Source organism: Alternaria metachromatica (genome assembly GCF_023757995.1).
Source record: "Alternaria metachromatica strain BMP 0045 chromosome Unknown scaffold_1, whole genome shotgun sequence".
Lineage (NCBI taxonomy): Eukaryota > Fungi > Ascomycota > Dothideomycetes > Pleosporales > Pleosporaceae > Alternaria > Alternaria metachromatica.
The window spans coordinates 1,909,657-1,937,521 of NW_026055492.1; the positions used below are offsets into that span (position 1 = coordinate 1,909,657).

At 54.0% G+C, this 27,865-nt stretch overlaps 8 protein-coding genes across 8 annotated transcripts; 2 read left to right on the forward strand and 6 right to left on the reverse strand.

The window, feature by feature from the left end:
- Positions 1–157: 157 nt before the first annotated feature.
- Positions 158–1,846, reverse strand: J4E83_000617 (uncharacterized protein; the record flags this gene model as incomplete). The annotated part of the gene is made up of 5 exons (XM_049327578.1): positions 158–775; positions 827–1,315; positions 1,366–1,602; positions 1,653–1,709; positions 1,760–1,846. The coding sequence occupies 5 exons, from the start codon at positions 1,844–1,846 to the stop codon at positions 158–160; spliced, it is 1,488 nt and encodes a 495-aa protein (XP_049193723.1).
- A 728-nt stretch (positions 1,847–2,574) lies between these two features.
- Positions 2,575–4,445, reverse strand: J4E83_000618 (uncharacterized protein; the record flags this gene model as incomplete). The annotated part of the gene is made up of 2 exons (XM_049327579.1): positions 2,575–4,324; positions 4,441–4,445. 2 exons carry the CDS (start codon positions 4,443–4,445, stop codon positions 2,575–2,577), a joined length of 1,755 nt encoding a protein of 584 aa, XP_049193724.1.
- An 872-nt stretch (positions 4,446–5,317) lies between these two features.
- On the reverse strand, positions 5,318–6,520 carry J4E83_000619 (uncharacterized protein; the record flags this gene model as incomplete). The annotated part of the gene is made up of 1 exon (XM_049327580.1): positions 5,318–6,520. The coding sequence occupies one exon, from the start codon at positions 6,518–6,520 to the stop codon at positions 5,318–5,320; it is 1,203 nt and encodes a 400-aa protein (XP_049193725.1).
- A 1,012-nt stretch (positions 6,521–7,532) lies between these two features.
- Positions 7,533–8,225, reverse strand: J4E83_000620 (uncharacterized protein; the record flags this gene model as incomplete). The annotated part of the gene is made up of 1 exon (XM_049327581.1): positions 7,533–8,225. The coding sequence occupies one exon, from the start codon at positions 8,223–8,225 to the stop codon at positions 7,533–7,535; it is 693 nt and encodes a 230-aa protein (XP_049193726.1).
- A 5,632-nt stretch (positions 8,226–13,857) lies between these two features.
- J4E83_000621 (uncharacterized protein) lies at positions 13,858–16,165 on the reverse strand (the record flags this gene model as incomplete). Its single annotated transcript, XM_049327582.1, has 5 exons — positions 13,858–14,066; positions 14,120–14,461; positions 14,512–14,674; positions 14,735–15,928; positions 15,989–16,165. 5 exons carry the CDS (start codon positions 16,163–16,165, stop codon positions 13,858–13,860), a joined length of 2,085 nt encoding a protein of 694 aa, XP_049193727.1.
- Positions 16,166–17,790: 1,625 nt separating this feature from the next.
- On the forward strand, positions 17,791–19,685 carry J4E83_000622 (uncharacterized protein; the record flags this gene model as incomplete). Its single annotated transcript, XM_049327583.1, has 4 exons — positions 17,791–18,082; positions 18,129–19,272; positions 19,328–19,562; positions 19,611–19,685. The coding sequence occupies 4 exons, from the start codon at positions 17,791–17,793 to the stop codon at positions 19,683–19,685; spliced, it is 1,746 nt and encodes a 581-aa protein (XP_049193728.1).
- Positions 19,686–21,072: 1,387 nt separating this feature from the next.
- J4E83_000623 (uncharacterized protein) lies at positions 21,073–22,818 on the reverse strand (the record flags this gene model as incomplete). Its single annotated transcript, XM_049327584.1, has 3 exons — positions 21,073–22,466; positions 22,534–22,689; positions 22,764–22,818. The coding sequence occupies 3 exons, from the start codon at positions 22,816–22,818 to the stop codon at positions 21,073–21,075; spliced, it is 1,605 nt and encodes a 534-aa protein (XP_049193729.1).
- A 1,152-nt stretch (positions 22,819–23,970) lies between these two features.
- Positions 23,971–27,242, forward strand: J4E83_000624 (uncharacterized protein; the record flags this gene model as incomplete). Its single annotated transcript, XM_049327585.1, has 2 exons — positions 23,971–25,935; positions 25,986–27,242. The coding sequence occupies 2 exons, from the start codon at positions 23,971–23,973 to the stop codon at positions 27,240–27,242; spliced, it is 3,222 nt and encodes a 1,073-aa protein (XP_049193730.1).
- Positions 27,243–27,865: the final 623 nt, after the last annotated feature.

Sequence of the window (27,865 nt, forward strand, 5' to 3'; positions counted from 1 at the left end):
CTTCGTAGTCATCTTGCATACGCACTCAGTCATAGACTATCGTGCCACTTCTCATCCATCATCATCGTGAGTGCTGTACCTTGCAAGGCTGTTAGACTACCAATTGCTGCCCAAACTTCGTGCATCGATTGCCGATACCTGAGGGTCTTCGCGAATCCTATTTCGCCTTGCCCTTGGCCGCCTTGCTCTTGTCCACCTTTGTGGGTTGAATACGCGCCATCATCTCCTCCTTGGTGATGAGATGGTCAACGCGCTCGAGCAGACCCAACAAACTCTTCATGTTTCCACTCCATTCGTTCAGCACATCGTCTGCGTCCCTGGGCTTCGAGAACGTGACGATGCGGGCGGGCCGGTCGATCTTCGCGTAGATGGTCTTTGCAGACACCAGCTCGCTAATGTTCTTCTCCGTCTCATCCTCGGTAAGATCTAGCAGCTCTGTCAAGCGTGGGATCTGAATACGTGTGTAGTACTTGGCCACGACGCGAACGTTGTGCTCGATGACACGCTTGCGGAGATCCTGCCACCTCTGGAATGCCTTGGGGTCATCCGAGTCGTCCTTCTCCGCGTCGAATACATCAGTCTCCGTGAGGTGAGGCCCGAACTGCTTCGCAACCATCGGCCACCTCATCAACTCAGGCACAGTGAAGAGCTTAACTAATTGTGCGTCTTGTGGGATCTGAGAGTTGCGCGAGTCGCGTTGAATGCGGTGGATGAGATCGGACTGTTCGTTGTCGTACGGTGCGAGGATGATGAAGTAGATGACGCGCTGGAGAATCTGCAGTTATGTTAGTAAGAGCTGCGAATGTGACCAGGCCTCTGGACATACTGCTCGAAGCTTGTTGGGGTCCTCCTCCACAGCCTCGGTATCCAATACTTGTCGGTAGTGCTTGCAGACGTCCAGGTACTTGTTGTCGTGCTTGGCCAGGGTAATCTGCTGCTCGTAGTACTTGAGCTTCAGGTCCGTTACATCGTCCTCAGGCTCAATGGGCGGGTCGTCGGCGCTCCGGTTCTTCTCTTTTTCTTCCCGCTCCTTCTGGTCCTTCTCCAGCTGCTCGGGGGTCTTCTTCGGTCTCCGCGCAAAGTACCGTGTGCTGATCTTCCTGCTCAGAATACCGGCCTGTGTCCAGTCGCCCTTTTGTATGCATAGCGCCACTTGTTGTAGGATGAACTCGGTCTTCTCGCGACGAGTCATGGAGCCAAAGGTCTCGACTTGCAGTTCGCAAAGGATATCCGTCGCTGAATCGATGTCGCCTTGCTCCTTCTTGATGTTGGACAAGATGCGGGTTACTCGGGCACGCTCGACTTCGACGAAGATCTACCATCGTGTCAGCAACAGCGTGCATGTTGTTCGTTGGGGTCGCCTACCTTGCCCTCTGTGACTGTCCGTAGCGTCTCGATGACGGACAGCTTTGTCTCTAGGTTTGGAGTCTCATCCAGAAATCCCATGACTGTCTGCACCATCTTGGTGGTGGCCTGCTTGAGCTGTCCATGCTTCTTGGAGAGGAGCAGGACCTGCTCGTTCATCAAGTTCCAGTCCTTTGCGTTCTTTGCTATTGTGACGATGGCGATTATGACGCGGGAAGTAGAGGCGAGATCTGAGGCCTGGAAGTAGTCAGAATATGCTCATGCGCACGGGATACGTGGAGGCGTGCCTGGCGGGTCTGCTTCTCGAGCGTGAGCAGCTTGTCGATTCCAGCTTGCGGATTGCTCTAATCAACTATATTAGCTTCGCTTCAACTTTGATAGCCATCAGACATACAGAAGCTAGCTTCTCCGCCTCTGGGATAGCCGCATCGACCTCCTTGGTAAAGTCCTTGTCGGCCTTGAGCACTTCTCCGCTAGACATGGTGGCGGGGTCGTGGGGTTTATCTGTCGGGTGTCGGGGTATTTGCTATCTCCCAGGTGAAGTAGAGACAGCGAGTACTAGTATCGGATGCGAGAGGGGAAGGTGTGGGATGGGGCGGCGACGTTGTCTGGTCGTGTTGCGGCTCGTCAGTGATGTAGAGATCCACACTCCGAGCTGGGGCGCTTTGGCCACCGCCTTGCGCTAGGTCCAAACATCCGCCGCCGACGAGCCTCATCTTTGGAGCAGGCGCGTCTCTTACATCACACCTGCATCGTCCCGTGCGCGAAGCATGCCACACTCTCTTCGATGATTATACGACGTCTGATAGCTATTTCTAGTGATTAAGACAGCTTGCTGAACTTCAACAAGCCCATTCGCAACTTACAAAGTGTAACCTTCTAGAATCTGCGTCCCAATTGGAAACTCCGTAACCCGTTTTCCAGAGGATTTTCGTTCAAGGCCATGGCTTGGACACTGATCATGATCTGTAGGTTACCTGACTCGCCTGGAGCCAACTCTTAGACAGTTCAATAACACTGGTACTTTACTGTATACCTAGATAACTGCAACATTGTAGGTTGGGCGCTTTACACACCTTAACTAAACAAGAACCGAATTTTCGATCATGAATGGCATTTCTAACGACGCTCTTCCGAATTCGTATGTATGAATAGCTTTCCAGTCGGGTTCCCAGTATCCAACGCTTGCAGCGGTCAAAGGAGCCTTTCCTACAGGCGCGATCTCTTCACGCGTTCCTCTTCATCCACCTCCTCGCATTCGATTAATTCGTCATGACTTCGGCGACGAGGAGTTGCCTGGAGATCCGGCTCGGCCAGCGATACCACATCCACATCATCCAAATCCCGCATCGCTTCTTCCACCTCATCGTCATCAAACTCATCCGAACTAGTATCAGAGACTGTATCAGAGACTGTATCGCCCTCTTCGTCCACTTCTCCCCGGCCTGGCCAACTAAACGTAAACACCGGTCGTTGGAAATTCACCTCCCCTGTTTGACCCGGCAGCCGCTTTCCACCCACGGTGCTCCTACCCACAACCATCATGAGATCTTCCTCCCCATCTCCTTCATCAGTAGTATCGCTCCACTCACTTTCCGTCCCCTCATCTTCCGTGTCTAGATCCACGTCTGTGAAACCCGCGAAACGACCTTTGTTCATGTCCTCATCCGTTTGAGGAGTTTCATCTTGAGCCGCTGTCAATATTTTCAGCTCTTCTTCTTCGGCGACTCCAAACTCGTCGTATGCGGAGTTGTTCGCAAAGCTCGTATCGACCTTCGTACTACCGTATGGACTTGCGTGTTTGCCTTTCTCGTAGGACTTAGAAGTGCGGTTATAGCACAACGACCGTCGGGTGGAGGGAGAGGGGAGGTCGTCCGGGAAGTATACGCCGATCATGGGAGTGGATGGTACAAAGGAAGAGGACCGACTTTGGGGTGGAGAGGATGGCGGTGGGGGGGAAGATGTGTAGACGGTCGAATTGGCGGAAGTCTTAGATCGGGGAGAGGCAGTCGGAGAGTCCGCTCGGGCGGTTGCGCGGTCGGCAGGCGGCGAGTCTGAATGGTCTCTAAGGTAGTAGTCTGCGGTACTGTCGTCTGCCTCCTCTGTCCCATCGGAAGCCCCATTGGAGTACCGTGACGTTTCTGAATCCATCTCAGGAGCCTTGAGTGGAGAACATGGCAGCTCATCGCTGCTAATAGAGCTGCCTCGCAGTTCGTCCCCCGCGCCGCGCTTTCTCGAATGCTTCGTCGGGACGAAGACATCACTCCACCCCTCCCCAAGGAATGGACTCTGCCCCGCCAGCTCCAGCGCTTCAATACAGCTACTAGCCTCCGTCACCGCCACCGGGACCGCAAGACCATCCCGTCTAGAGTCCTCCTCCCACGCCCTCTCTCCCATCGCGAAATCCTCATACGTATCAACCAAATTCGCCCACCTCTTTTTCTCCACAATCCACAACCCCTTCGCCGCAAGATATATCGCATACTCTTCAGGGTCAATAATATGCACCCCCGCTTCGTTTCGACCTGGCCTATAAGGTCCACCGACGATGCGCCAGACATGCGCGATGCGTTCGAGAGAAGCGAGACATTGTTTCATGATGCAGACTGGACAAATTCCGATTTCGACGCATGGGTTACCGGGGTGGATGGTGTGTTTGCAGACGCGCGCGACGAGGAGGTCCGATGGTCCTCTCTCTGCCTCTTCGTCGTCGACGTCCGTGAAGATGTGAGAGAGGTCTGTGTCGCGACCGTGGAAATGCTCTTCGACTCGTGGTGTGTTCATAAAAGCTTTGAAGACTGGCGGACTGGGTATACCGCCGACAGCTTCCTGTTGCACCGCATACACGGTCTTTTTCCATGCTTGCCAGGTCAGGTATAGCGACTGCTGTTCGGGATCGTCGATGTTGGCTTGCCAGTTGACAAAATGAGGGTATAGATCTGGTCCAAAGATTAGAGCGCTGGCTCTTGTCTCGGTGAGCGGGCGGGTTATCGCGTTGGCGGAGTGAAGGGCGTTCGTGACGGTGGCGATCGGGATCGGCGCCATAATGATATGATATGTTTGTTTCGGATGTACGACATGTGAAGTGGGGAAGCAAGTGCGTCGGTAAAGTTGTTCAGTTAGGCGCGATCGATGTGAGTCAGGTAATAGGGTAGTCAGTGGTTCTTTCACTGAGTCGTCCTGAAGGTACGTGCAGAATGTACCTGCGTACTCTCACCTGGCGGTAGGATGCAACCCAATATTCTTTTCGGATATTACGTTCTGTATGAAGATATATAGAGTTTGCACAAGCTCTCCATGTGCAGGACCTTGTTGTACCATGGTTCGTGATGACTTGTAGCGTTGAGCCACTCACGGTTGTCCCACATCGAACGAAGACCAAATGAAAGCAATTCGTCAAATGAGAGAAACCATGACTGCAACATGCACGACGCGTAAAATAAATGCCTGTTGAATTACGGTAGACGCGGCTGGTTCACATTTGTCATAGTCTAATGCGTTTCTAACTGCTGCGTACAAGACACTGCGACGAGGTTATGCATTTGGAGAATACACATCATCACTGACACCAAGCCCTCAAGCTAGGTGATGATTCACAATATGGAAACGAATCACAAAGTCCGAAAGATTGATTAAATTACTTGCTTTGCTGAGATTGGGAAAAGTGTGGACTTTTGAAGCTAGGGGTAGATGTCCATGTGGCGGTATCGAAGTAGAACGAAAGAAGAACACCTGTCCTCCTCGAGATGGCAAGCCAATTAATGAACCTCCTGCGATGACGAAAGAGAAGACCTGAAGAGACGTGGAGTCCGCCTGATTCTCATGCGCCACTCTGAAAAGGCATACAGACCCGACCTGTGATGTCCTGTGCGTATCCGCTATATTGCGGCACGTTGTTGTCCCTCTTACATAGCCCGCCCAGAAAGAAAGCAACAAAACGACGTCCGTACAGCTACGCATATGATCTCGAAAATACCCTCATGCGCGGCATGGCGTGGCGGCGCAGAGGGAGAGGGTACGGCATGCCGGGAATATAGCGATCGATTGTGACCCAGCGATCGGCTGGCACGTATCGATCGAGCTTCAGCCGTCTGCGTGAGCGTCCTCGTTCATCCACGACCCGGTTGATCTGCCCTTGTGCCAGCCAGATGGCTTCCTTTCGTTCCACCGTCAAGGTGATGTCGCGTGGGAGCCTTCGTAGAATCCATACGTGACGACCCTGGCCGTCCATAGCGGCGTCGATATCTCGCTGGAGGATGAAGAGTCGGTTGACGGAGTTTGGGTGGATTGTTTGGCCGGGGTAGGTGCATAGTCTGATCAGGTCGATGATGCTGTTTCGCTTCGGCGCGGCCCATGGCTGACGCGCGGGAGAGCTTGAGTACTGGTATGACGAGGATCCGGTTGAAGTGTCGTAGGCGAAGTTGCGCGGCGCGTCTTGGGAACCATCGATAGACTCGCTCTTGATGAAGACGAGGGCTTCTTCAAGGGCTTCTTCGCGGGCCTTCCGGGCTTTGCGCTGCCTCTTGGCTGCTCTCTTGCTTGTCATCGTAGTCCGTTGCTTGGGTATTCTTACTTCTCTGGTCTGCTGCTGCTTGTCTTCTTCTAAGAACTGTTGTTGAAGTCTGGTTTCGAGTAGATGTGGGCGAGACACTGAGGTGAGTGGTGATGCGGTGAAAAGAGCAGGTGGTGAGTTGTTGATGCTGCTTTCCGATGCTACTTCCGCAGGAAGGCGCGCTCCTGAGGCATCCATCCCAACTGGTAATGGCAGTGTGTTGGCGTTCTCCTCTGGGTAGGTGCATTCTACTGCTTCAGCAGCACCAGCATCGTTCCTCGCGCGTTGAAGTCTTTCGTATTTTAGTTGCGCTTTCGTCCGCCTCCTCCTTGGTTTCTTGTCCTTTCCTCGACCACATGGCGCCGCATTTCCGCCTGCCTTCTTCTGTGCGGTAGGTGCACTTCGGGTGACTCTTGCAGCAATTGGTACTTTCTGTGCGGCAGTTGCACTTCGAGTGATTCTTGCAGCGAGTGGGATCTTCTCCGCCTTTGGCTTCGAGACGTGGCCATTCGGAGCTGTCCGTGAGGAAGTAGGCATCGCCTTCGTTTGACTTCGCGTGGGTTGCTCTCGCCGCAGCCAGTGTAGAATGTTGCCGTCCTTCATGTCGTTTTGGTAAAGTAGGTTGTTGAAGTGGGGCGTTTGAAAAATTGCCGTAAGTCACCCAAATTTTCTTATCGACAGTAAGTTCCTGTCGACTGAAATCCTTCTATCTCATCCAGTGTTTGAGGCGACGCGCTGTCCCTGGGGATACGCGTTGAGAGGTTCACGTGGTAGACACGCTAGCGAGTCAGGACGAGAAGGAACGAGGGGCACGAGGTGGCTGGGAAATGAGCAATTGAACAGATGTTCGATATGAAATCTAAAAGCGAGAATTCTTCTTTATGAATGTATGAACGAGATCTCCTCTCGGGCTCTGCGGACGCAGGCTTATCAATACATACGCTGAGCCGCGTTGGCGCATTGAAACCCCGCGCAGCTCATCGCGAGATATCGCTGTGAGCAACCCTGGAAACTACAAGCGTCTCCTCGTCGTTTCTTTTTCTCAGCTGAGCCCAAGGTTATCTCCATGCTCCTCGATCATCAGGTCCAGCTTCGATTTCGATTGAAATTGATGGCATTAGTCGTATGTTGTGTGTTCGTTCGGACTTCTTGCAACCTTGCTCAGGTGCCGTGGGTGCTGGTGAGGAGATGCGCGATGCCGTTTTCAGTTACGGCACGTTCGGTCCCACCCCTTGCTGCATCAAATCCCTATCAGCACCTTCTCTGTCTTTCGCGTTCGAGCCCGAGGGGTCTTTTCGCGAGGGAACTCTGGTTGTGTACGTTGGGGGAGAGATGTTCGGTAACGGTGGCTCCCACCGGCACCTCATACAAGTGAGAGACTAAACACCTGGAGCCTACGTTAACGTCAGGCCACCTACTTTGCATGATTCTATCATGATGTAGGCTATAGGGTGTTCAGTCTTTCTCTTGTATGAGGTGCCGGTGCAACGCGTGCTTCGAGTTAATAGTGGACTGCTCAGGTGATTCCGTTCTGTCTCCATTCCGTGCTTGCAACAACAAAAAGATCCCCCTCCGTACCTAGGCAGGTCTGCGACCAATCCGTTCCCAGGTGCCATCATATTCCATGTTCCTCATCCCTCAACTTCCAACCCGACGTCTCACGATCACTCCACGCAAGCGATATCCTCACCTTCAACCCCTCTTTCTCCGCCAGTAACCTGTTGACCTCCCTCAGCATAGCTTTTGCGAAAAGCGCCGTCTCGAGAGTGTCCGCAGCGTGCAAGACCGGCAGTGTGAGAACACTCCAGCCAGCATCATTCCGTGAAGGACGAGCGTCGATACGCTGAGGAAATGAAGCAGTATTCTTGATAGCAAGTGCCCTCTGCCCATGTTTCTCCTGTTTCATCTTGCAATTCGCTCTGTCCATCACTTCTTGCGCTATTCGGAGTGTTCTCCTTTGTTGCGCGCTGAGATAGATGGATTTGGGTACGTTGGTCGTGATATTCAAAGATTCGCCGGCGCCGGCCATAGCTTTGTCCATTGCGTTTTGTAGGCCGCGCAGCCTATCGATCTCATGGGTTTCCAGATGGCGGTTGTGAGGCTCGCAAAATGCTCGGATGTTGGTCAGGGGTAATTCGCGGGTACGTCTTGTGCCTGTTGGGATGGTGGCCATGTGCGGTGAGCATCCATCGTCGTCTCTCCTGATCTTCTTCCGCGTGTGCTGGTCGTTTACTGCGGCTATGTAGTTGCAAACCTCGCCCACTCCCGGGTGAGCCTTACGCTTCCTGCCTACCGAGTCAAGGCTCATAATGTTGCGCGGGTAGTTCGGATTTGTGGAGTTTTGGTGTGTGAGAAACGACGTTGCACTTATCAGAGTGAATTTCGCTATTTATTAGGAGATTCAGGCATTGTGTATGTATTTTGGGAGTCGTGATTCACTCGTCGTTTATGGGTCATGGCGGTACCATGGGGTAGAACCAAGTCTCGAGATTCTCGCACACAGACTGTGAGTCACCCAAGAGGGAAGATGTACTAAAGGCAGATTTTACGAATACATGCCATCACAGCCAAAAGAGGGGTTGTGTTGAGTGCGGGCCTGAAGCATACGGTACCACGGAAATGCAGCTCGAAGTGTCTAAGACCCTTTGTACCTAGGGCCAATGCCTGAGCGTACATTACTTCCACAACCAACAGATCTGTCTGCGCAAGCACGATGATGGTTTACATTCAGCGCGCTGCCCAACACAACATACAGGGCATAGCAATCGATTTGTCTCGTCCCAGCTAAACGGAACACGTATTACGTGGATGTGCAGCCTCAATCTTTGCTAACCAAGCATCCCTGCGTTCTTTCATCTCTGGGCTTAATCCCTGATACCACTGCCTATACTCGCTGAACAGACGATCCTGTTCCATGATTCTATGCCTTATTTTCTCGAGACCAAGCATCTTTCTTGGCTGGCCGCGATTTATCCCACTCTCGTGCACAAGGACTCTAGGCACGAAGATGAATTCGGTGGGGTGTTGCGGAGGCGGAGATGTCGCTGGCGTTGGACGATTTGCGGGCTGCATGTTCTGAGTTGGCGGACGGGGTTGAGTTGGCGCATGTATCTGAGGCCGTTGCCCTCGAAGTCGTTGATTACGAGCTTGAGCCTTAGCCCGCCGCTTCACAGGCGACATTTCCGCCTTGATCTCCACAGCTGAGACCTGACTTCCCCAGTTCTGTCTTCTCCACTGCATAACTGCCGTAAGCTTCTCCTGTGCTACTGCAATCGCAGTCTCTTGTTCTGATGTCAAGTTCAGCTCGCTTGCGCGAAGGCTCCTCGCAATGTTGATGCAAGGCCCTTGACCAGATAGTGCAGCATCGACTCTTTTCTGTGTCTTGAATATCGTCGCTCTTTCTTTTCGAGTATATCTTCTGTCTTGAGGGCCGCATAGTTTGAAAAGCCAGATATCAGGGGTCGGTGGACGAGTGGCAAGATTTGGTTGTTGGTTGGAATAATTGTCGCCAGTTTGGTGGTGTTTCGTGGTGGGTATGCCGACGGACGCGGTCTCCAGCTTAGTGCCGGGTCTGTACAACAACTCTGGAGATTCTTCTTTGATGAAAGGCATAGTCTCCGCATTATCCGTGTTTGCTCTTTGAACTTCCTCTTGCCTTACTTCGGAATGAAGTTCGACTCTGCGCTCAACATTCCCGACACCAACTCTTGTCCAACACCATCCCCCACCGGCCTCTGCTTGTAACTCCCTCATCTCCTCTGTCAACTCCTGTTTTGGCAATGTTCTGATACTGTCACTCATCATGTGCTGCGCTCGATGTCAATGTTGGTGATGGTGCAGTTCCTGAAGTTCATAACTTGTTGACGACATAGTATGCGCGTTGCCATCGAGATAATCGTGATAAGCGCATCCGCTAGAAGAACCGTGCACCACTGCCCCTTCATCTCCTTCTACGACTGCAAGGTTTTAGCTGGACACCCTGCAAGATACCTGCACACGCACACAAAACAGCAAATATATCATGCAACACATGTTGAAAAAGATTACTATACTAACGATTATAGTAAGCCAAAGATAAAGTCGCTAAAAGTAGAACAGATCGAGCGAAGGATAGAAAGCCGAAGAAAGGTAAGATGCTCAATAGGATTACAAGAATTCGTATCCGTTCCTTCGCCCTAAAAGGCGGGTTTGCCTGCGCCTTTAAATCGTGCCTCTCCAATCGTAGCTTCCCATACCGCACCGCCCCGTTAACGCCAAAGCATCGCTAAGCGCCAGAAGAAGAGGGAAAGAAGAAGATGTGAAGGGAGTTACCGAGGCAAGACACGAATTGGATGGCGTTGCGGCGTGACTCAAAGAAGATCGAGTGGAAGTCGAAGAGGTGAAGGTCGAAGTAAAAGGGTGGTTTCAGTGACCAGAGTCGCTCACGCGTCTCCTCCGCCCTCGACTACCGCCTTCAGGTCGCTGAGCAAGAACATCACGAAGTTGCGGATCGTCTTTATCTTTATCAGTGTGGTGTACGCGTACATGTCTACAAAATTTGTTAGCTCTGCACTGCTCAGAATTTCCACCGTGAGTGCGTACCTCTGCAGGTTATCCGGTCTTGGATACTTGTGTTCGCGATCCGGACAAAACGGGCATACGTAGCCAGGCGACTGATGCACAAGCCCGTGCCGTATCATCTCGTTCTTTCGTTTGAAGCCTTTGCCACCCTCGCCTCGAGGGCAATCTTTGACAGGGCAGTAGTGCGGGCGATTTGAGGAATGAACGTTGGTGTGTGAACTGAAGAGGTCAGCATGTCCGACCCTACGATACTGGGGATACTCAAGTCTGGACTCACTTAAGAAGGTACTGCGTCTGGAAAGGAAGAGCGGTGCAGCCTGGATAATCGCACTTGAAGGATCCAACGATATGCTGAGTCACATTTTGCTGTAGACCAGAGCCAAGTGGAGGTGGCAGGACCCTCGACGCAAGCGCGCCATCTAGACTCATATGTCGAGGTCTTTGCTCAATAGGCGTTTGCTGTGTACCAGGGCTGATACCTTCCGAGCTTTGGTAGCTGTCGCTCGTCGATGCAGAGTGCAATGTCGCTGTGTAGGGACTGTTGTCTGACGCGGCGTGCGAAGGTCTCCGAGCGTCCGTGCCGAATGCGCCTCCTCCTGAGGTCCGGAGGAACAGATCGACACGATGTGGTAAATCGTGGGCACTCATTGGCGATGACGCACTTAGCGAAGGGAACGGCGTGGCTGGAGAATGAGAACTCATGGACAGTTGGCGAACCATGGATGTTGGTGACGCTCCTACTGAGGAGACCGATTGTCGATGGGGGAAGCTGATACTGTTTGCTCTCGTTGCTTCGTGGTCATTTGTTGCTGATCTCGCGATATCATCGATGTGACGGAACGAAGGTAGCTGCTGGCTAGGCGAAGTAGCTGCTCCATCACGCGCAGGAGATGGGGCTTGCAACGCAGGCAGTGTGTCTGCCGGAAGTCCTCCCCTTTGCGGAATTGTTAGACCGAGAGATGGTGCTGGATCATTGCCTTGGGGATGGCCATTGGGCAAGCCTCGAGGTGGCTGGCTTGGTGGGTACAACGATGCGTTCGACAAGGCGGACGATATAGACAGTGTTCGATCGATTCCATTTGAACTGGGATGCACGCCGTTTGGTGCTACATGAACTGCTGATGCTTGAGATGTGCGCCTATCTGCTGCAAATCCGAAAGGCCTAGTAGTTTCGTCTTCGATCACTGAGTCTCTGTGGGTAGCTGTCGCTTTTGAATCAGGTGCTGAGCTAAGCACTTCCTGCAGAGTAGGTGCTGAGTTGGCAGGACGAGCATTTGGTGGCACTGGCTGGCCATTGTTGGAGACGGATGGTGCCGTTGCCGTGCCTGGAGAGTCGGCATCAGGCATGTCGTCATCCTCAGAGCAGTGCGAATCAGAGTCGGAGTTCAAGGCCTGCTCGCTTGCTTTTTGTGCAATGTCTGGCCGGTTTGGGTCCATCTCACGAATGAGCACCCAGTCCCCTTGGGTGGGGCGAGTTCGGGGCTTATGTTTGTTAGGCCTTTTCCGATTTCGAGATTGAGGAGGACTGACACTCTGTCGGTTGGGTAGGTGACGGATGACTGGTGTCACGTGTGGCTGCGGCGTCGGAGATGGTGTTGCCTTTACAACACGAGCTTCCAAGAGTGGCGATTTGGAGAAATGGTCGTCGTCCTGGTAGTATTCCACTGGTTCCACGGATTGGATGGCGTCGAGCACCTGCATCTGGACAACAGATCCCGCGGTATAGGAAGATGGTTGTTAATTAGGTGGAATGAACTGGCGATTATCCCAACGATCGTTCAGCAAAGGCTCCCAGAGATAGGCCCAGGCGGCGGTGAAGAGAGCGGGTGGCACAGCAAGACCAGTCTTGAATCGCTGTCTGGAGGAGAGTCAGCATGACCATGGGCTGCATTCTTCTCGCAACGATGGAGGCGGAAAGTGCTGGGGCTGCGTGTCTGTGGGATGGTGACAGAAATGAGAAAAGCTGCGGTGCCGTCGGATGCGAGTTGGGCTAGAGGCGCTCGGGTCGAGCGACTGGGGCAGAGCAGGGGTGAGAGGGTGGAAAAGACGGGTTGTTGGTCATCGGGGTGGGAATGCAGCGAGCAGAAGCATGAATCGCGAATTATATGTGGAGATATGATGCAAAGTAGCGACGCCAACGGTGAAGCGGCTCTGCGCGGTGGAAAACATACCCGAGGGTGCCAGTGCGACGGCTCTTTTTCAGCCTCAAGGCGGTGTCGAAGGGGCCTGCCGATCGCAAACATCAACTCGCGCAGGCGCAGATGGGACGGGCGTGCGGTCACGAATAGCATAGGGGTGGGTAGCAGTGTGCGAGCCTCGTCTGCCCTTACAGCATCGAGGAGGAGGATGGACGGCTGGCCTTGGAGGGACTGCGGCGGATGAGGAGGCTGACTTGCGGGGGCTTGTTGGCTGGACGGCCTTGATGCGGACGCTGGAACAGGCGGAAGTCGGGGTGCTAGGTCAGCGTGCGGGAGACAGCACGGGGTGGCAGGAATTGGGCAGCGAAGACGAAGGTTGTGTGTGCAAGTCAATAGATCCAGCCAAAGTCACTGTGCTGCCGTCGCGCCAGTCGCCGTCGCCCTCCCCCAAGCTCCTGCGAGGCGCAGCCCCAGCTTACCTACAGCGCGCGAGGCTCTAATCCAATCCAGTTTTTATGAGGCTCCCACCGAAGTTTGCCATCCCCGCACCGAGGGCCGCTAGCTGCTCTGGGACCCCACAGGCCTCCAGGGCTCCAGAGCTACTCCACGGGGACCGAGCCCAGCCCCGCCTCTTTGCACGCCCAAGAACGAGAAGCCTCCATCGGCCCTATTGCGAACCTGCAGCTGCCCTAACACGAACTCAATAGCCTCCCGACGTCTCTGCTAATTCTTCCGCTGCGTGGCATTTGTCAGTTGGATACTCGCGGCACGACGTGCGTGCGGCGTGGTGCGTTGCCCTGCTGCGGCTTCACCTTCGCTTGCCCGGCCGCACTTGGATGGACCTCGACGCTTAGATTAACTGCCATGGGTAATCCTCCTGTTCTATCGACTACATGTGCATGCGTGGCTAACGACAGCATGCACTGCATCCCTCTTCCCCTCTCCACCCGCTGTCAAATGCCACCGACCGCCTATCGTACAGTCTTATGCTGCATGCGCTCTTGTCTACTACTGTGCCGCTGAGAAATGCTCCAACAGAAATGTGACAGACACGCCCACCCCCACAGTCACTGGCAACTGGCGAGTAAAAACATGCTCCTCGGTAGATCAACGCCCAAAAACAAATCGTGGCTGATAAAGCTGTTGTTGGCGCCAGAAACGGTATCCCACCCATAAATCGTCCAATCCCGTTTTATCCTCGCCCGCAATAACGCACATCGGCTAAGCACGTGCATGCCGCCATCACGCTTCCGGCTTCTTGCCAAATCCAGGGATTCCACTAAACCTGGTGCCAGCGGGGAGCTTGGGTCGACCAAAGTTCTCGTCGAGATCGAGAATCACCTTGAGCGCGTTGCGGCTGCGCAGGTACGGCAGCGGTGCCGTCGCCTCTTCAAGGCCGACGGATGGCTCCAAGCTTGCCGAATCGTGGCTAGAGCCCGGCATCGGGAGAGCTGCGGACATGTCAGTGGCCCATTGGCGCATCACATTGCGGTGCAAGACTTACCTCGCTGTAGAACCTCATAGCCAGCCAGTGTGAAACCGAATTGTGGTGACGAGCGCATGATACGGGCGGGACCACCCTTGAAGAAGGCCTTGAAGCCTTCCTCCTTCCAGATGGTCGACGCTGCGTGGCGCAGGCCAGTGTATGCAACTTCGCCCTTGCGCGCCTCTACTTGTAACCTAGTCTTGATCACGTCGCACGGTGTGGTCAGGTACGCTGCAGGCATACCCGCGATGGCACCAGCGCTCAGCATTTGCAGGACACCGAGCGACTTTTGCGGGCTCTCGCCGAAGACGTCTCTCTTCAGATGGCTGTAGGTGGGGAAGTAGATGGCAGAAAAGGGGACTGTGCAGGCGGTCAGCGATATCCGGAGGGTGTGAGAGAGCAGAACATACCGTCACGCAGGAGACATGCGCTAGCTCCCTTGTAGAGACCGACGAGACCCAAGTTGCGGACGATCCACATGGCAGACCGCCTAGGAACACCCTCGACGTTCTTGGACAGTTCACCCTGAATTTGTAACCGAATCTTGACAATCTCGAGAGGGTTTGTGAAAACCTATAATAGTGTGTTAGTACTTGCTGCCAATAGAGGAAGTGCAAGTAGGTAGTAACTCACAACTTGGCAAGCACCCGCAGTTCCACCCGCCAACATCTCGTGGGGGAACTTGATTTGGCCTGTTGACTTGTCGGTCATCTTGCCACGAACAAGATCGTTGACCGTGAGCTTGATAGCCTTCTCGGGCGCAACACCAACAAGCTGGGGCAGGACTCCAGAGTAGAGACCCTTGAATCCCTCGTTCTTGATGACCTTCTTTGCGCAGTCGAGCGAGTTTTTGTACAGGACGTGCCCGACGCCTGAGCTCCTCTGGTTCTGCATTCTTGTCTTGACCAGATCGATGGGGTAGACCATGAAGGCACCGAACGCACCAGCCAACGAACCGAGGGCGAAGTGGTGGACCGACTCTAGGATGTCGTGCCATATCGATTTTGTGGTCGCAAAGACCTTTTGCCCAGACTCGGAGATACCCTGAGCGGCCAACGATCCTGCCCTGTGCCAGGACGGGTCGAGCACGCGGGCAAAGTCTCGCAGACCAAGTCGCCCAGACGCCTCGTCGAGACCGGCGAAGTGGAAGAGGATGTCTGCCTCCATGGGTGTGTAGAGGTTGAAGCGACTTATCCGGGCGGCCTCGTTGAGGAAATCTGTGCGGGTGATCTTGCCGTCGGAGCTCTTCTGTGTGGCATTGCGGATGATAAGCTCTATCATGTCCATCTGCTGGATGACGTTCTGGAAGGCGCGCACGTTGGCGTAGGAGATCTTGCTGCCAACCGAGATATTGCAGAGGGTGGGCAGGTTCTCGAGGAGGTAGTCGGAAAGCTTGTGGCTCGCAGTCTCGCGTATTATGCGCTGGAAATGCTCCGGCTCGATGAAGCCGTCCTTGTTCTTGTCAAAAAAGGTGAAGCCCTGACGTACCCGCTCGCCCTGCAGCCCTCGCAGCAGCTGGGCGAACTGGGGGTAGGTCATCGTGTGCCTGTGCTTCTTGGAACCAATGTACAGCGAGGCCCAGCCGCCCTCCCAGTCGAAGGGCAGGCTGTCCTCGGTCTTGTGCGCCTTCCATGTCTCGTAGAAGTCATCAAAGTTGATGTAGCCGGTGCGCTGCTTGTCGAAGAAGCGGAAGACGACCTCGTACTCGGCGTCGGGTTTGGCGAGCAGGTTCTGGAAGACGGACCAGTCGTGCATGCTGACCTTGCCCTTCTGGTCGCGATCGGCGACCTGGAAGAGGATGCCATACTGGAACCGCTTGATCTTGTGCTGGAGGCGGGCACGTCATTAGCTTGCTTGACTCGACACATTGCAGACAGCCCTGCTTACGAAGTCCTCGCCCTCGGGCGCGACAGCTGTGATGAACTGGTCCTGGTCGAGGTAGTAGTCGCCTGACTCGTCCTTCTGGGCGTGCTTCATAAAGGCGGCGCGCGTGAGCTGCGACAGCTGGGGCTCGTCGGTGGTGCCCAGCAGCACCTCGCGTACTTCTTCCGTGACGGTCGCCATAGTGAGAGGATGACAGCAGCCCGGGAAGCAAACGGTGGTTGCAATTGACCGGGTTGGGGCCAGGTGTTAGTGAGGGAGGGTGTAGCGACGCGGATGGGGTGAGTCGGCCTCTACGCCGTCGACGACAGCTCGCGGCTGGCAGCGAGCTCGGAGGTAAGCTAATTTTTAATTGCGAGCCATTGGCGGGGGTCGGAGAAAGCGTGGGGAAGGCACGGCTGCGAACAAACACCCCGAGCGCAGCTACTCACGGTCTAAGGGAATCTTGAGTTTAATGAATTGACTCCTGATTCTGAAAACCTGCTTGCTTCCATTCACCCTGTGGCTTACTCTGCGCAGAGGCTCTTACCGCTGTTTCCGTGTTGTCTGCTTCCCGAGCTCGCCTCATCACTGCAGCCCCTGTCAGATTCTATATAGAGAACCTTGGAACACTCTAGAAATGAGCCTCAGTCGCGTACCGTTGCGCACCGATCCATGAACCGCTCTCCGGGAATAGTTAATCAACGCGGCGCATGGACATCGTCGGAATCGCTGCAGCTGCCGGTCCCCATGAGGCTCTGTGTCGCTGGCTATGGCCCTTTACCCCGGATCGGTGCGCTGTCAAGCTTTAGCGTTACCATCGCCCAGGCACACGCGACCTTAAGACCAGTTCTTATGGTACCTGAAGCGCCGGCGCAGGGCGGCTGTCATCTATCTGCAGATCAGGCGCAAGTGTTACCATGGCTATCCAGACGCTTTCTCCTGCTGTGCGACATCGCTTTCGCACCGTCTGCGTGCCTGCCTCCATTCGGCTCTCGGATCACTAGTCTGATGCGCGGACACCCGGGAATCATAGCCCAGAAGAGTCAAAAGATGAGTGAAAGACGACTGCTGTATCGCGCATGTCTTCAGAACAGGTGAGCATGTCGCAGAGATGTTCGAAACCGCCCGAGCCATCGCAGTGGAATTCTCCGCAAAGACAGCTATGCAGCTGCGTCAGCTGTGACGACAGCGCAAGGGCCATTCCACTGACTCCACCTTCCCTCCAAGCTCGCAACCGCAACCAGCAACCACCAGTATATATCGCAATGTCGCTTCTTACCAGCGATTCGATGCCACTGCTCTCTGTATTCTGGACCATGGCTCTGGTAGCGCCTTCCGCCGTGCTCTGGCACGGCCGCTCCCAACACGCTGATTGATCCCACAGCTGCCATCTCAAGACAAGGCCCCGTAGCCATCTCGGAGCACGCGCGGTCTTGATAGCCAACTGCTTCAATGCGTGTCTGAGTTATACAAGCCTATTGGCCGAAAACTCTTGCTGCTTGCGGCCGCTCCAAGGCGGAGACAAGACAGCGGAATCTCTGGGCACGTCTCATGCACTTGGCGGAGCCTCACCATCAGCAAGAACATGGTGGTAACACCGCGCCCCAGTGGCTGAAATTCATATATGTGCGATGCCAGCCGTCGCCAGACACTCGGCGCCCACCTTTCCATATCTTGTCTTCTGGGCAACGCTGGTCACCCCAAGCTCGGCATCAAGCCGACGCCCTGCACTGCCATGTGCTACATGTACTCTGATCATATAAGACTAGCCATGGTCCCAGGAACCAGGGTTCTGTCAAACACAGCTCTGCAACTGCATATTCAAGATGGCGTCTCCAGTCACAGCCAAGTATGATTGGATTCTTGCAATCACTACTATTGCCTTTGTGTTCTCCGCCTTCGGAAACGGCGCCAACGATGTCGCCAACGCGTATGCCACTTCGGTCGCCGCCCGTACCCTGACTATGGTCCAGGTTGGACCTCTTGCTGTGGTCACAGAGTTCATTGGCGCTGTTGCACTTGGAGCACGTGTGACCTCAACCATCAAGAACGGCATTATCTCGATCGACCGCTTCGAGGGCAACCCGGGTGCGCTCATGTTGGCCATGGGATGTGCTGGTGAGTTTCCTGATTCAAGTGAAGAGGCTGAGCTAAAATGCAACAGAGGTTGGTAGTGCTTTCTGGTTGATGCTAGCCACGCATTGGGGAATGCCAGTCTCAACTACGCAGACTGTGGTAGGCGCTCTTATTGGAGTCGGGTTTGCTAGTCAGGCCCCCGTCAAATGGGCGTGGGAGTCTGGCTCGGTGTCACAGGTTGCTGCTTCTTGGGGCATCGCACCTCTGATTGCTGGTGCCTTTTCCGCGATCATCTTCGGCACCGTCAAGTACTCGGTTCTCGAACGCAAAGACCCTTTCAAGCACGCCATGCGCCTCATCCCCTTCTACTTCGCCATGACAGGAGCTATCTTGGCTCTGTTTATTGTCGTGGAAGCGCCTACTGCCCCCTCCCTCGAAGAATTTGGAGCTGGCAAAGCTGCTGGTATCATCTTGGGAGTGTTCTTTGGATGCTTGGCAATCTGCTACATCTTCTTTATCCCGTTCTTCAAGCGCAAGCTCATCATGAAGGACCCCCGCGTCAGGATCTGGCATGTCATCTTGGGCCCTCTACTCCTCAAAGAGAGTACTACTCTATTCTGGCCAGGCAAAGGCAACGAATACGTCACCGATTACTACGAGGATGCCTACGGCGAAGTCCATGCTGGCACCAACGCAAAGCATGCTGTTTCGGGTCCCGCCAGCGACGATGAGATCAAGAAAGTGGATGCAGGATCGCCCTCCGGTTCGACCAAGGACGGTGGCGTCCTTCCCAGCGACCCCGAAAAGACACGCGTAGAAGAAAGCACCACTGCACCCACCCGCAAACTGAAGACGCCGGAGCCCTACGAGCGCTGGATCGTTCCTGTCCAGCATCTCTCATGGGTTAACCCTCAGAAGTGGTGGGCATACGCCAAGTTCGGTTTCCTCAGGGGTGTCACCTGCGACGTTATCACACACGACAACGATCTTCTGCGCGCCATCCACTCCAAGGCTATCCGTTACGACGTTCGTGTCGAGCATCTGTGGACGTACTGCCAGGTTGTATCAGCTATGATGATGTCCATCGCTCACGGCTCCAACGATGTAGCCAATGCTGTCGGACCCTGGGCCGCTGTCTATCAGACATACCTTGCTGGAGAGGTAGCTACTCGCTCGCCTACTCCCGTTTGGTTCTTGGTCGTAGCCGGTCTCCTACTCGGTCTTGGTTTCTGGTAAGTAAAGACCTTGTACAAACAACATGTGAAACATATACTAACAGAACAATAGGTTCTACGGATATCACATCGTTCGTGCCCTTGGTAATAAGATTACTCAGATGTCACCTACCCGCGGTTTCTCTGTCGAACTCGGCGCTGCTGTTACCGTCTTGCTGGCTTCTCGACTTGGTCTCCCAGTATCGACCACTCAGTGTCTGACTGGTTCAGCGGTTGGTGTGGCTTTGATGAACTACGATCTTGGTGCCGTCAACTGGCGCCAACTCGCTTTCATCTTCATGGGTTGGGTAAGTTGTATCCCGAATGCTTTGGTTCTTGATCTCTAACGGTCTCAGGTCATGACCCTACCCGCCGCCGGTCTCGTCTCCGGTCTTCTGTGCGTCATGGCGCTCAACGCCCCTAGCTTCTAATCGACTCCATGATGGGGTGACTTCTTCTGTTTTGTCTCTTTTGAGAGCACAGTCTTGTGTATTAAATTGCAAAGGTGCAGGCGAATTTACGCCGACGTACAGCATCCGCTAGTTCAATCATTAATTTTTGTTTCCCGCAAGTATGTTCTTATATACCATGTCACTTGTTCCATTGGGATGTCCCGGAGATTCGTGCTGCGTGGCTGCCCAAGATGTTAGGAAACGCATGACATGCCAACAAGACGACATCTCTCACCCCAACAACACTCACCCATCCCGTCCTCTCTAGACTAAATCACACAAACCCTGGAATCCACCTCCACCTCACCCTCCTCACATAAGCCAAATATTCCCCTCTAACCTCCTCCTCCGTCTTCTCCCCACCAACAGTCCCCTCATACCCCAAAAACTGCTCTTCCTCCAACACCGCTCCAATTCTATACAACCACAAAAGCACCAGAACCGCTCCCACTAGCCCCACACTCCTGACCGGCATGGATATCCACGCGCCACTAACATCATGTCCATGCAACAAGTAGTCCGGCAGCCACGCGACCAAAACATACACCACAGCGCCCACCCACCCCAACGCATAAGCCACATACGTCGGATGCCGGATGTAGTTATACGGACCCGTGTCAACGACGTGTTGTGGTGTTACACGACCGTAGATTACGGCGAATGTACCAGGCCGCGTTGTTAGCGCCATCCATGTGAATAACAGTATGCTGCTGAGGAGGAAGGTGGATGCCATTGTTGTCCCCAAGATTGTTGTGGTAGTTGGGGTAGAGATTGGGGATGATGCGGCAAAAAGGAGCGGTACTGCTGATAGTGTACCCGCTATACATGAGACGAGCGCGAGTAGGTGGATGGAATACGGATACACGAGTCCAGAGGGTGGAGATTTGAAGTGGAAGGCTAATGCGTAGAACTGGGTGGCCATGAAGACCAGGTAAAGGATTCGCAGCAGGAGTATTTGCATTTTTTGCTGGTTGGTTGAGGTGCGAGATTTGTGTGTTCGACGTAAGGTACGCTTTGGTATTCTGATGGATAGGAACAGATGAGGAGGCCTTGAGTTAGAACTTCAGGTTGATGTGGAATTCCCTTTGGAGGTGGGCGGGGTCTTTCTTCCGCGTTGAATTTGGATATGCGGGCTCACGGGATCATTGTCGCACAGCAATCGCTATCTTCAGCGATGTATTGATAGGCTATCTTCAATTCACATGATTGTGGCTGAGAAAACGTGTTTGGTAAACTCGCAGTAGCAAGATATCATTGAAGTATTACTGTACGGTACTTATTACATAAACATTATACAACATGCGTCGACGCGATAAATCTACTTTTGCTTGTCTTGCAAATCCTCATCTCGAGTGCAACTCGTGAATCAACCCATGCGACTATTACGATGCGCCTCCATTCTCGCTTCTCCCTCCTCTTGCATTTGGTCATTCATACGCGACTCTCTCCTCCTGTTCATCTCATCTTCGATAGCCTGGTTTGGGCCTGGTACCAAGCCCCAAGGTCCTTTGCCGATCTTAGCACCTCTGTACTTGACGGCCAAGCCAACACACACGGGCCCAATGATTGTGTTCAGCAAAATAGCCCATATGGCTGTTATGAAACCCTCCGCAGAGACATACGGCGTGTTGTTGTAACCGATTTCCACAATTAGTAGACCGATTTCTCCACGGGCGACCATGGCCATGCCCAGCAAAAGCATGGGCGAGACGGCGGATTGTACCGCGGCTTTTCGGGTAGGTGAGTAAGGCGACGAGCTCACCTTCTCGAGGTTGTTGCCATTCTCGGCCGCGGATGCTTCATTTTGTGCTTCTTGTGCTTTCTTGGGATCATGCTTTGCGGCACCCCAGATGGGGATCCAAACACCGACGAGAGCCTTACCCACCAGCATGAGTAAGGTGTATACGACGCCTTTCCAGATGGCTTCTCCAGTCCAAAGATCCAAGAACGGAATCGCGAATCCTATGCTAGCAAAGAAAAGAGGTCCAAGTACATACTGCTGCGCGTCCAAACAGTATACCTCAAAGGTATGCACAAAGGTCGGAGACTTGTCTTTGGAGCGCTCGCCTTCTTCGCGGCTCATAACCACGAAGGGACCTTCCGGGTGTGTAGAAGGGAGATACGTCAAGAAGGCGCCGGCGAGGAAAGCTCCAAACAGGATGGAGGTCCCTGCGAAGGCTGCAATTGAGATAAAGGCTGATAATACCAGGATCATCAGCATAATGTTTGACAAGTGGTCAAATTTGTGAAAATGCCTCTCAACGTATCTTCGAAACAGAGGCGCAAAGACCCATTTGGTGAGAACTGGGGTAAGAATTGCCATGGCCGCAGATGCGAGAATAGGCCGGCCGATCAGCCATCCCAAGTTGACGTTTCCACCGGACGCGACATCACCCAGGTCGTGGATGACACTTGACATGACAAGACCTGTCACATCGTCAATGACTGCAGCGCTGACAAGCACCGCGCCGACCTTGGTTTGGCTGAGATCGACATCCTTGGAGGCGCTTGAGATAACGGCAAAGGTGGTGCCCAGACTTGTCGTGCTCAGAGCAGCGCCGATGATGAAGGTCTCGACAGCGCCATAGCCGAACCCAAGATACAGCAACAGGTAGCTGAAACCTATTGGACACAGTACGCCTGTGGCAGCCCCACAGATCGACAGCGTGAAGTTGGCCTTGAGCAGGTCAAGGCGAGTGCTCAAACCGCCCTCGAAGATAATCAAGATCAAGCCAATGTAGCCAAGATATAGAAACGTCTCTAAACACCGGGGCGCAGAGTCAGTAAATGTCGCACATAGCGCCTTTTCTGCAGCAGGGACGCGTACCAGCCCAATCATGTTCGAGGATATTCGCCAACGGCTCGCCATATATGATACCAACCGCAATCGGACCAATGATGCCGGCACGGATAACCTTGGCCGAAACGTACTCCGAGAGCCATAAGAAGGTGAAGAAAGATACCAGGATAAGAATCTCGACGACTTAAGCTTGCGTTAGTCTAGATCGACGTTTCGGGGTATGCAGGTGCTGAACGATTGTGACAAGGAGCGCTTACTTTCGGGCTCGTGATACTGCAAGAACGGCGCGGCGTCGGGATTTGAGGACGACATGCTACACAGACAGGGTGACACGGTGTCTGGATTGGAAGGCTGGGGGAGCAGCAAGCAATAGCTAAGCCCGTGAGAAGGCTGGGCTCGAGAAGACAAGCGGCGGACCCTGGCGTGCCATGACGACGTCATGTCAGAGCCGCGGCCATCACGGCGTAGAACTCTTTCGAGCCACGGCGCTATCAATCACCTCAACGGCCAAGCCCACGTGCAGGGCCCATACAGACATCTCGCCCAGTATTTCGCCCAGTTCGCAGTGTATCTCCATACACGCGGCTCCGGCATGTCGCTCCACACTTTTCTTCACCACGAGGTCCGTGCACCGGGGAATCTCCGCTGGATCTCGACTCCGCCAGGCTGCACGATGCTCCGCATGCGACCATTCACAACGCGTCAAGACAAGGCTTAGGCAAGGCTTGAGTCTGCGAAACGCCTATCGTCTGCTCCACCGCGGTGTTGAAACGGAAAGTTCTGCAGGTGACGAGTCGAAGAGGCAGGTTCAAGAAGATCCTGATGCCTGCCAAGGCAAAGGCCAAGGCCAGGAATGCCGCATACCCGATTTCCCTGCGGACCCCGGTAACGTGACGAGCACTCAATGGCTGTCTTCACTGCCAAGGGTGGAGAAGTTTTTTGGTCGCTAGCCTGGCATTCGCCTCCAGAATCGCGACATAGTGTACTTGGCGGGAACTGTCGAGCTTGGCATGTCTCTTGGAGAGCCGACTTCCTACACCGACATCCCCACCACTCAACATATATCTTCACGACGCCTGAGACCTTTCCTTCTCTTCCTCACCACCTGTTGTCGGTACCACCTCCTTCTCGTTTGACGTTTGCTCCAAACTTGCCAACTCCTTCCCTCGTCACTTCCAATTTCAAACTCACCCTCACAAACCCCACAACTCGCCAATCACGGCGTAATTCTGGAGGAGTCTGACCCCCGCCCCCTCCTGAGGTCCTCTATGCATACCAAACTCAACACCCAATCCAACAAATTTGTCCACGTGGCTATAGTCCGCGGGGCCAGAGCACGCAGAAGACTAGAGCGCTGATTGCTGTCTTGACTTGCCGATATCCGTATCATATCAACCCAATTTTACAACCCCAACACCGAACATCCAACAACCAACTCTTTTGATTCCCTAAACACCCACAATCATGGGGAAGAAAGAAACGACCCTTGAGGGTCACGTCAGTGGACAATGCAACAAGCCAATGTCCGCACCCGCTCACAGCCTTACGCTGGAGCAAGTCAAGACCGAGCTGAAGACCGATGAATGGCATGGTCTTGATGACTCCGAAGCCAAGCGTCGTGTCGACGACTATGGCGCCAACGAACTTGGAGAAGCTGAGAGCGTCTCCCCAGTCAAGATTCTCATCGCGCAGGTCGCCAACGCTATGACGCTAGTCCTCATCATGGCCATGGCTGTCAGTTTCGGTATCAAGTCCTGGATCGAAGGTGGTGTTGTCGCCTTCGTTATCGGTCTCAACATCGTCGTCGGTTTCTTCCAGGAATGGTCCGCTGAGAAGACCATGGATTCCCTACGCTCCCTCAGTTCGCCTACTGCCCGTCTCATCCGCGGTGGCCAGCAAGTTACCATCCCTTCCGCTGACGTTGTGCCTGGAGATGTCATTGAGGTCAAGGTTGGAGACACCATCCCTGCCGATATGCGTGTCTTTGACGCCGTCAACTTCGAGACCGACGAGGCTCTGCTTACCGGAGAGTCTCTGCCTGTTCGCAAGCAAGAGGACGCCACTTTCGAAGAGAAGACTGGTCCCGGAGATCGTCTCAACGTTGCCTACAGCTCTTCCTCGGTCACCAAGGGCCGAGCCAAGGGAATTGTCTTCGCAACCGGTGCCTACACCGAAATTGGTGCTATCGCTGCTCAGCTCCGCGAGACCAAGTCCAAGGTCCGACCTGTCAAGCGAAAGGAGAACGGAAAGGCAAAGCCTCACCGTTACCTCGAGGCTTACACACTCACCACTACCGACGCTATTGGTCGCTTTTTGGGTCTCAACGTCGGAACGCCTCTCCAGAAGAAGCTTTCCAAGCTAGCCGTGTTGCTCTTCTTCATTGCCGTCGTGTGTGCCATCATCGTCCTTGCAGCCAACGAGTTCAGTTCTCGCCAGGAAGTCATCATTTACGCTGTCGCCACCGGCCTGTCCATGATTCCCGCTAGTTTGGTCGTTGTGCTCACGATTACTATGGCCGCTGGTACCAAGTCCATGGTTAAGCGCAATGTTATCGTCCGAAACCTGAAGTCCCTCGAGGCTCTCGGTGGTGTTACCGACATCTGCTCTGACAAGACCGGAACGCTTACGCAGGGTAAAATGATTGCCCGTGGTGCTTGGATCCCAGGTGTTGGAACCTACACTATCGAGGATTCCACCGCTCCCCAGGACCCCACTGCTGGTCACGTGCGCTTTGGCTCCGCTGCACCTAGCCAGATGGACCTCAAGTCCGGAGGCGAGGCTTGCGGTGAGCGTCTCGGTGTTGAGAAGCTTGAAGGCCACAACATCGAAGGCTTCGGTGAGTTCCTCAAGGTCGCGTCTTTGGCCAACTTGGCTGCTGTCAAGCAGAACAATGAAGGCGCCTGGGAGGCTCATGGTGATCCCACCGAAATCGCTATCCAGGTTTTCGCCTCCCGGTTCGGCATGAACCGCAGCCATCTCGTCAAGGGCGACTCTGCTACCTGGGAGGATCTCGTTGAGCTTCCCTTCGATTCCGACGTCAAGCGCATGTCAGTTATCATGAAGCACACCTCAGGCAACTACGCTTTCACCAAGGGTGCCGTCGAGCGCGTCATTCAGAGCTGTACCACCTACCTCGCTGACGGCAAGGAGCAATCTCAACCCATCACTGACGAGTTCCGCGAGGAGATCCTTTCCCACATGCAAGCTCTGGCCAGTCTCGGTCTCCGTGTCTTGGCTCTGGCCAGCAAGAAGTACCCCGGCGAAGTTGAGAAGGGTGCTGAAGTTGCCCGTACCTCTGTCGAATCCGACCTTGTCTTCCGTGGTCTCATCGGTCTTTACGACCCTCCCCGTCCTGAATCCGCTGTCGCTGTCCGCCAATGCCACGAGGCTGGTATTGAGGTCCACATGTTGACTGGTGACCATCCTGAGGTACGTCTTGACTACAAAGAGCATTTGAAACATACTGACCCTTTATGCAGACAGCAAAGGCTATTGCCATTGAAGTCCATATCCTGCCATCGGCCGACCGCTACAAGAGGATCTCTGCCGATATCGCCAAGTCGCTGGTTATGACTGCTTCTGAATTCGATGAACTCACTGATGATCAAGTCGATGAGCTCCCTGTCCTGCCGTTGGTCGTAGCCCGTTGTGCGCCTAGCACAAAGGTTCGCATGATCGAAGCTCTCCACCGCCGCGGCCGATTCTGCGCCATGACTGGTGACGGTGTCAACGATTCTCCCTCGCTGAAGCGTGCCGACGTTGGTATTGCCATGGGTCAAGCCGGTTCCGACGTCGCCAAGGAAGCCTCCGATATCGTCCTCACAGACGACAACTTCGCATCCATTCTCGCTGCCATTGAAGAAGGTCGCCGTATCTTCGACAACATTCAGAAGTTCGTGCTGCACGTCTTGGCCGAGAACGTCGCTCAGGCTGGTACACTTCTCGTTGGTCTTGCCTTCAAAGACAGGACTGGTCTCTCCGTTTTCCCTCTTGCGCCCGTACAGGTTGTGTGGATCATCATGGCCACATCTGGATTGCCTGACATGGGTCTCGGTTTCGAACGCGCCGTCCCTGATATCCTGAACCGCCCACCTCAATCCCTCAAGACGGGTATCTTCACCATGGAGTTCCTCGTCGACATGGTCGTCTATGGCCTCTGGATCACGCTTCTCTGTTTGGCCAGTTTCGTGCTCGTCGTCTTCGGATTCGGTGACGGAGAGCTCGGTCAGGGTTGCAATGAGACATATTCCGAGCAGTGCGAGTTGGTTTTCCGTGCCCGCGCCTGCACATTCGCCTGTCTGACATGGTTCGCTCTCTTCCTCGCCTGGGAGATGATTGACATGCGTCGTTCTTTCTTCCGCATGCAGCCCGGCAGCAAGCGCTACTTCACCCAGTGGATGCTCGATGTATGGAGGAACCAGTTCCTCTTCTGGGCCATTATGATCGGCTTCGTCCTCCTCTTCCCACTCATCTACATCCCCGTTCTCAACACGGTTGTGTTCAAGCACGCCCCCATCGACTGGGAGTGGGGCATCGTCTTCGTCGAGACTGGTATCTTCTTTGCCGGTATCGAGCTCTGGAAGTGGTGCAAGCGCGTCTACTTCCGCCGTATGGCTGCTAAGCACGGCAATGGAAAGGTCGACAAGAACATGGACATCGAGGACCGTACCTTTGGTCGCTACTACAGCCGCGACTCTTCTGTCGCTGGTAGCGAGAACATGCAGGAGAAGGCTTAGAGCCTTACCTATGGAGGAATTGTATAAAGTGAGATATTGCAGGGTGAGGAGGCCCTGCTGAGAGTATGCGAGGAGGTTTTCTTGCTCTTCGCGAGCATGATACCTGCCTTGCACAAAAGTTAGTCATATAGAATGCTTAGACATGACCACGACAACGTGCATTACGATCCTTAGATATAATAAAGAAGATTACCACATCATAATTGTTACCTGTTCCATCTTTGCAGTCGTAGTGCGTGACATCCTTTCTACCACTCCGAGTCCAAGCGACGGAATTCCCTTCTGGCGCTCGGGCACTCATGGGACCCATCGCACTAACCACTTCGGGCGTGACGATTAGCAGCAAGTACGCAGAGGACGAAATCGTATACAAAAGATCGAGAATGTATACAAATTTATTTTTCGTCTGGGCAGTCTTCCTATGTATACTACTAGAGCGAGGCGCAGCCGCCGAAGTAAACTGCGGTATTTTGCATTGGTGCGACGCGGTAGCTTTGCGGCATTTTACTTTACCCCGACACCTTACCTACCAACCCTCCGCACCAGGCCGGCAAAAGATGAGATCGTCAAGAACACCATGTGCACAGCGAATCGCGGGACATGTTGGAGATGTGGAGGGTGTA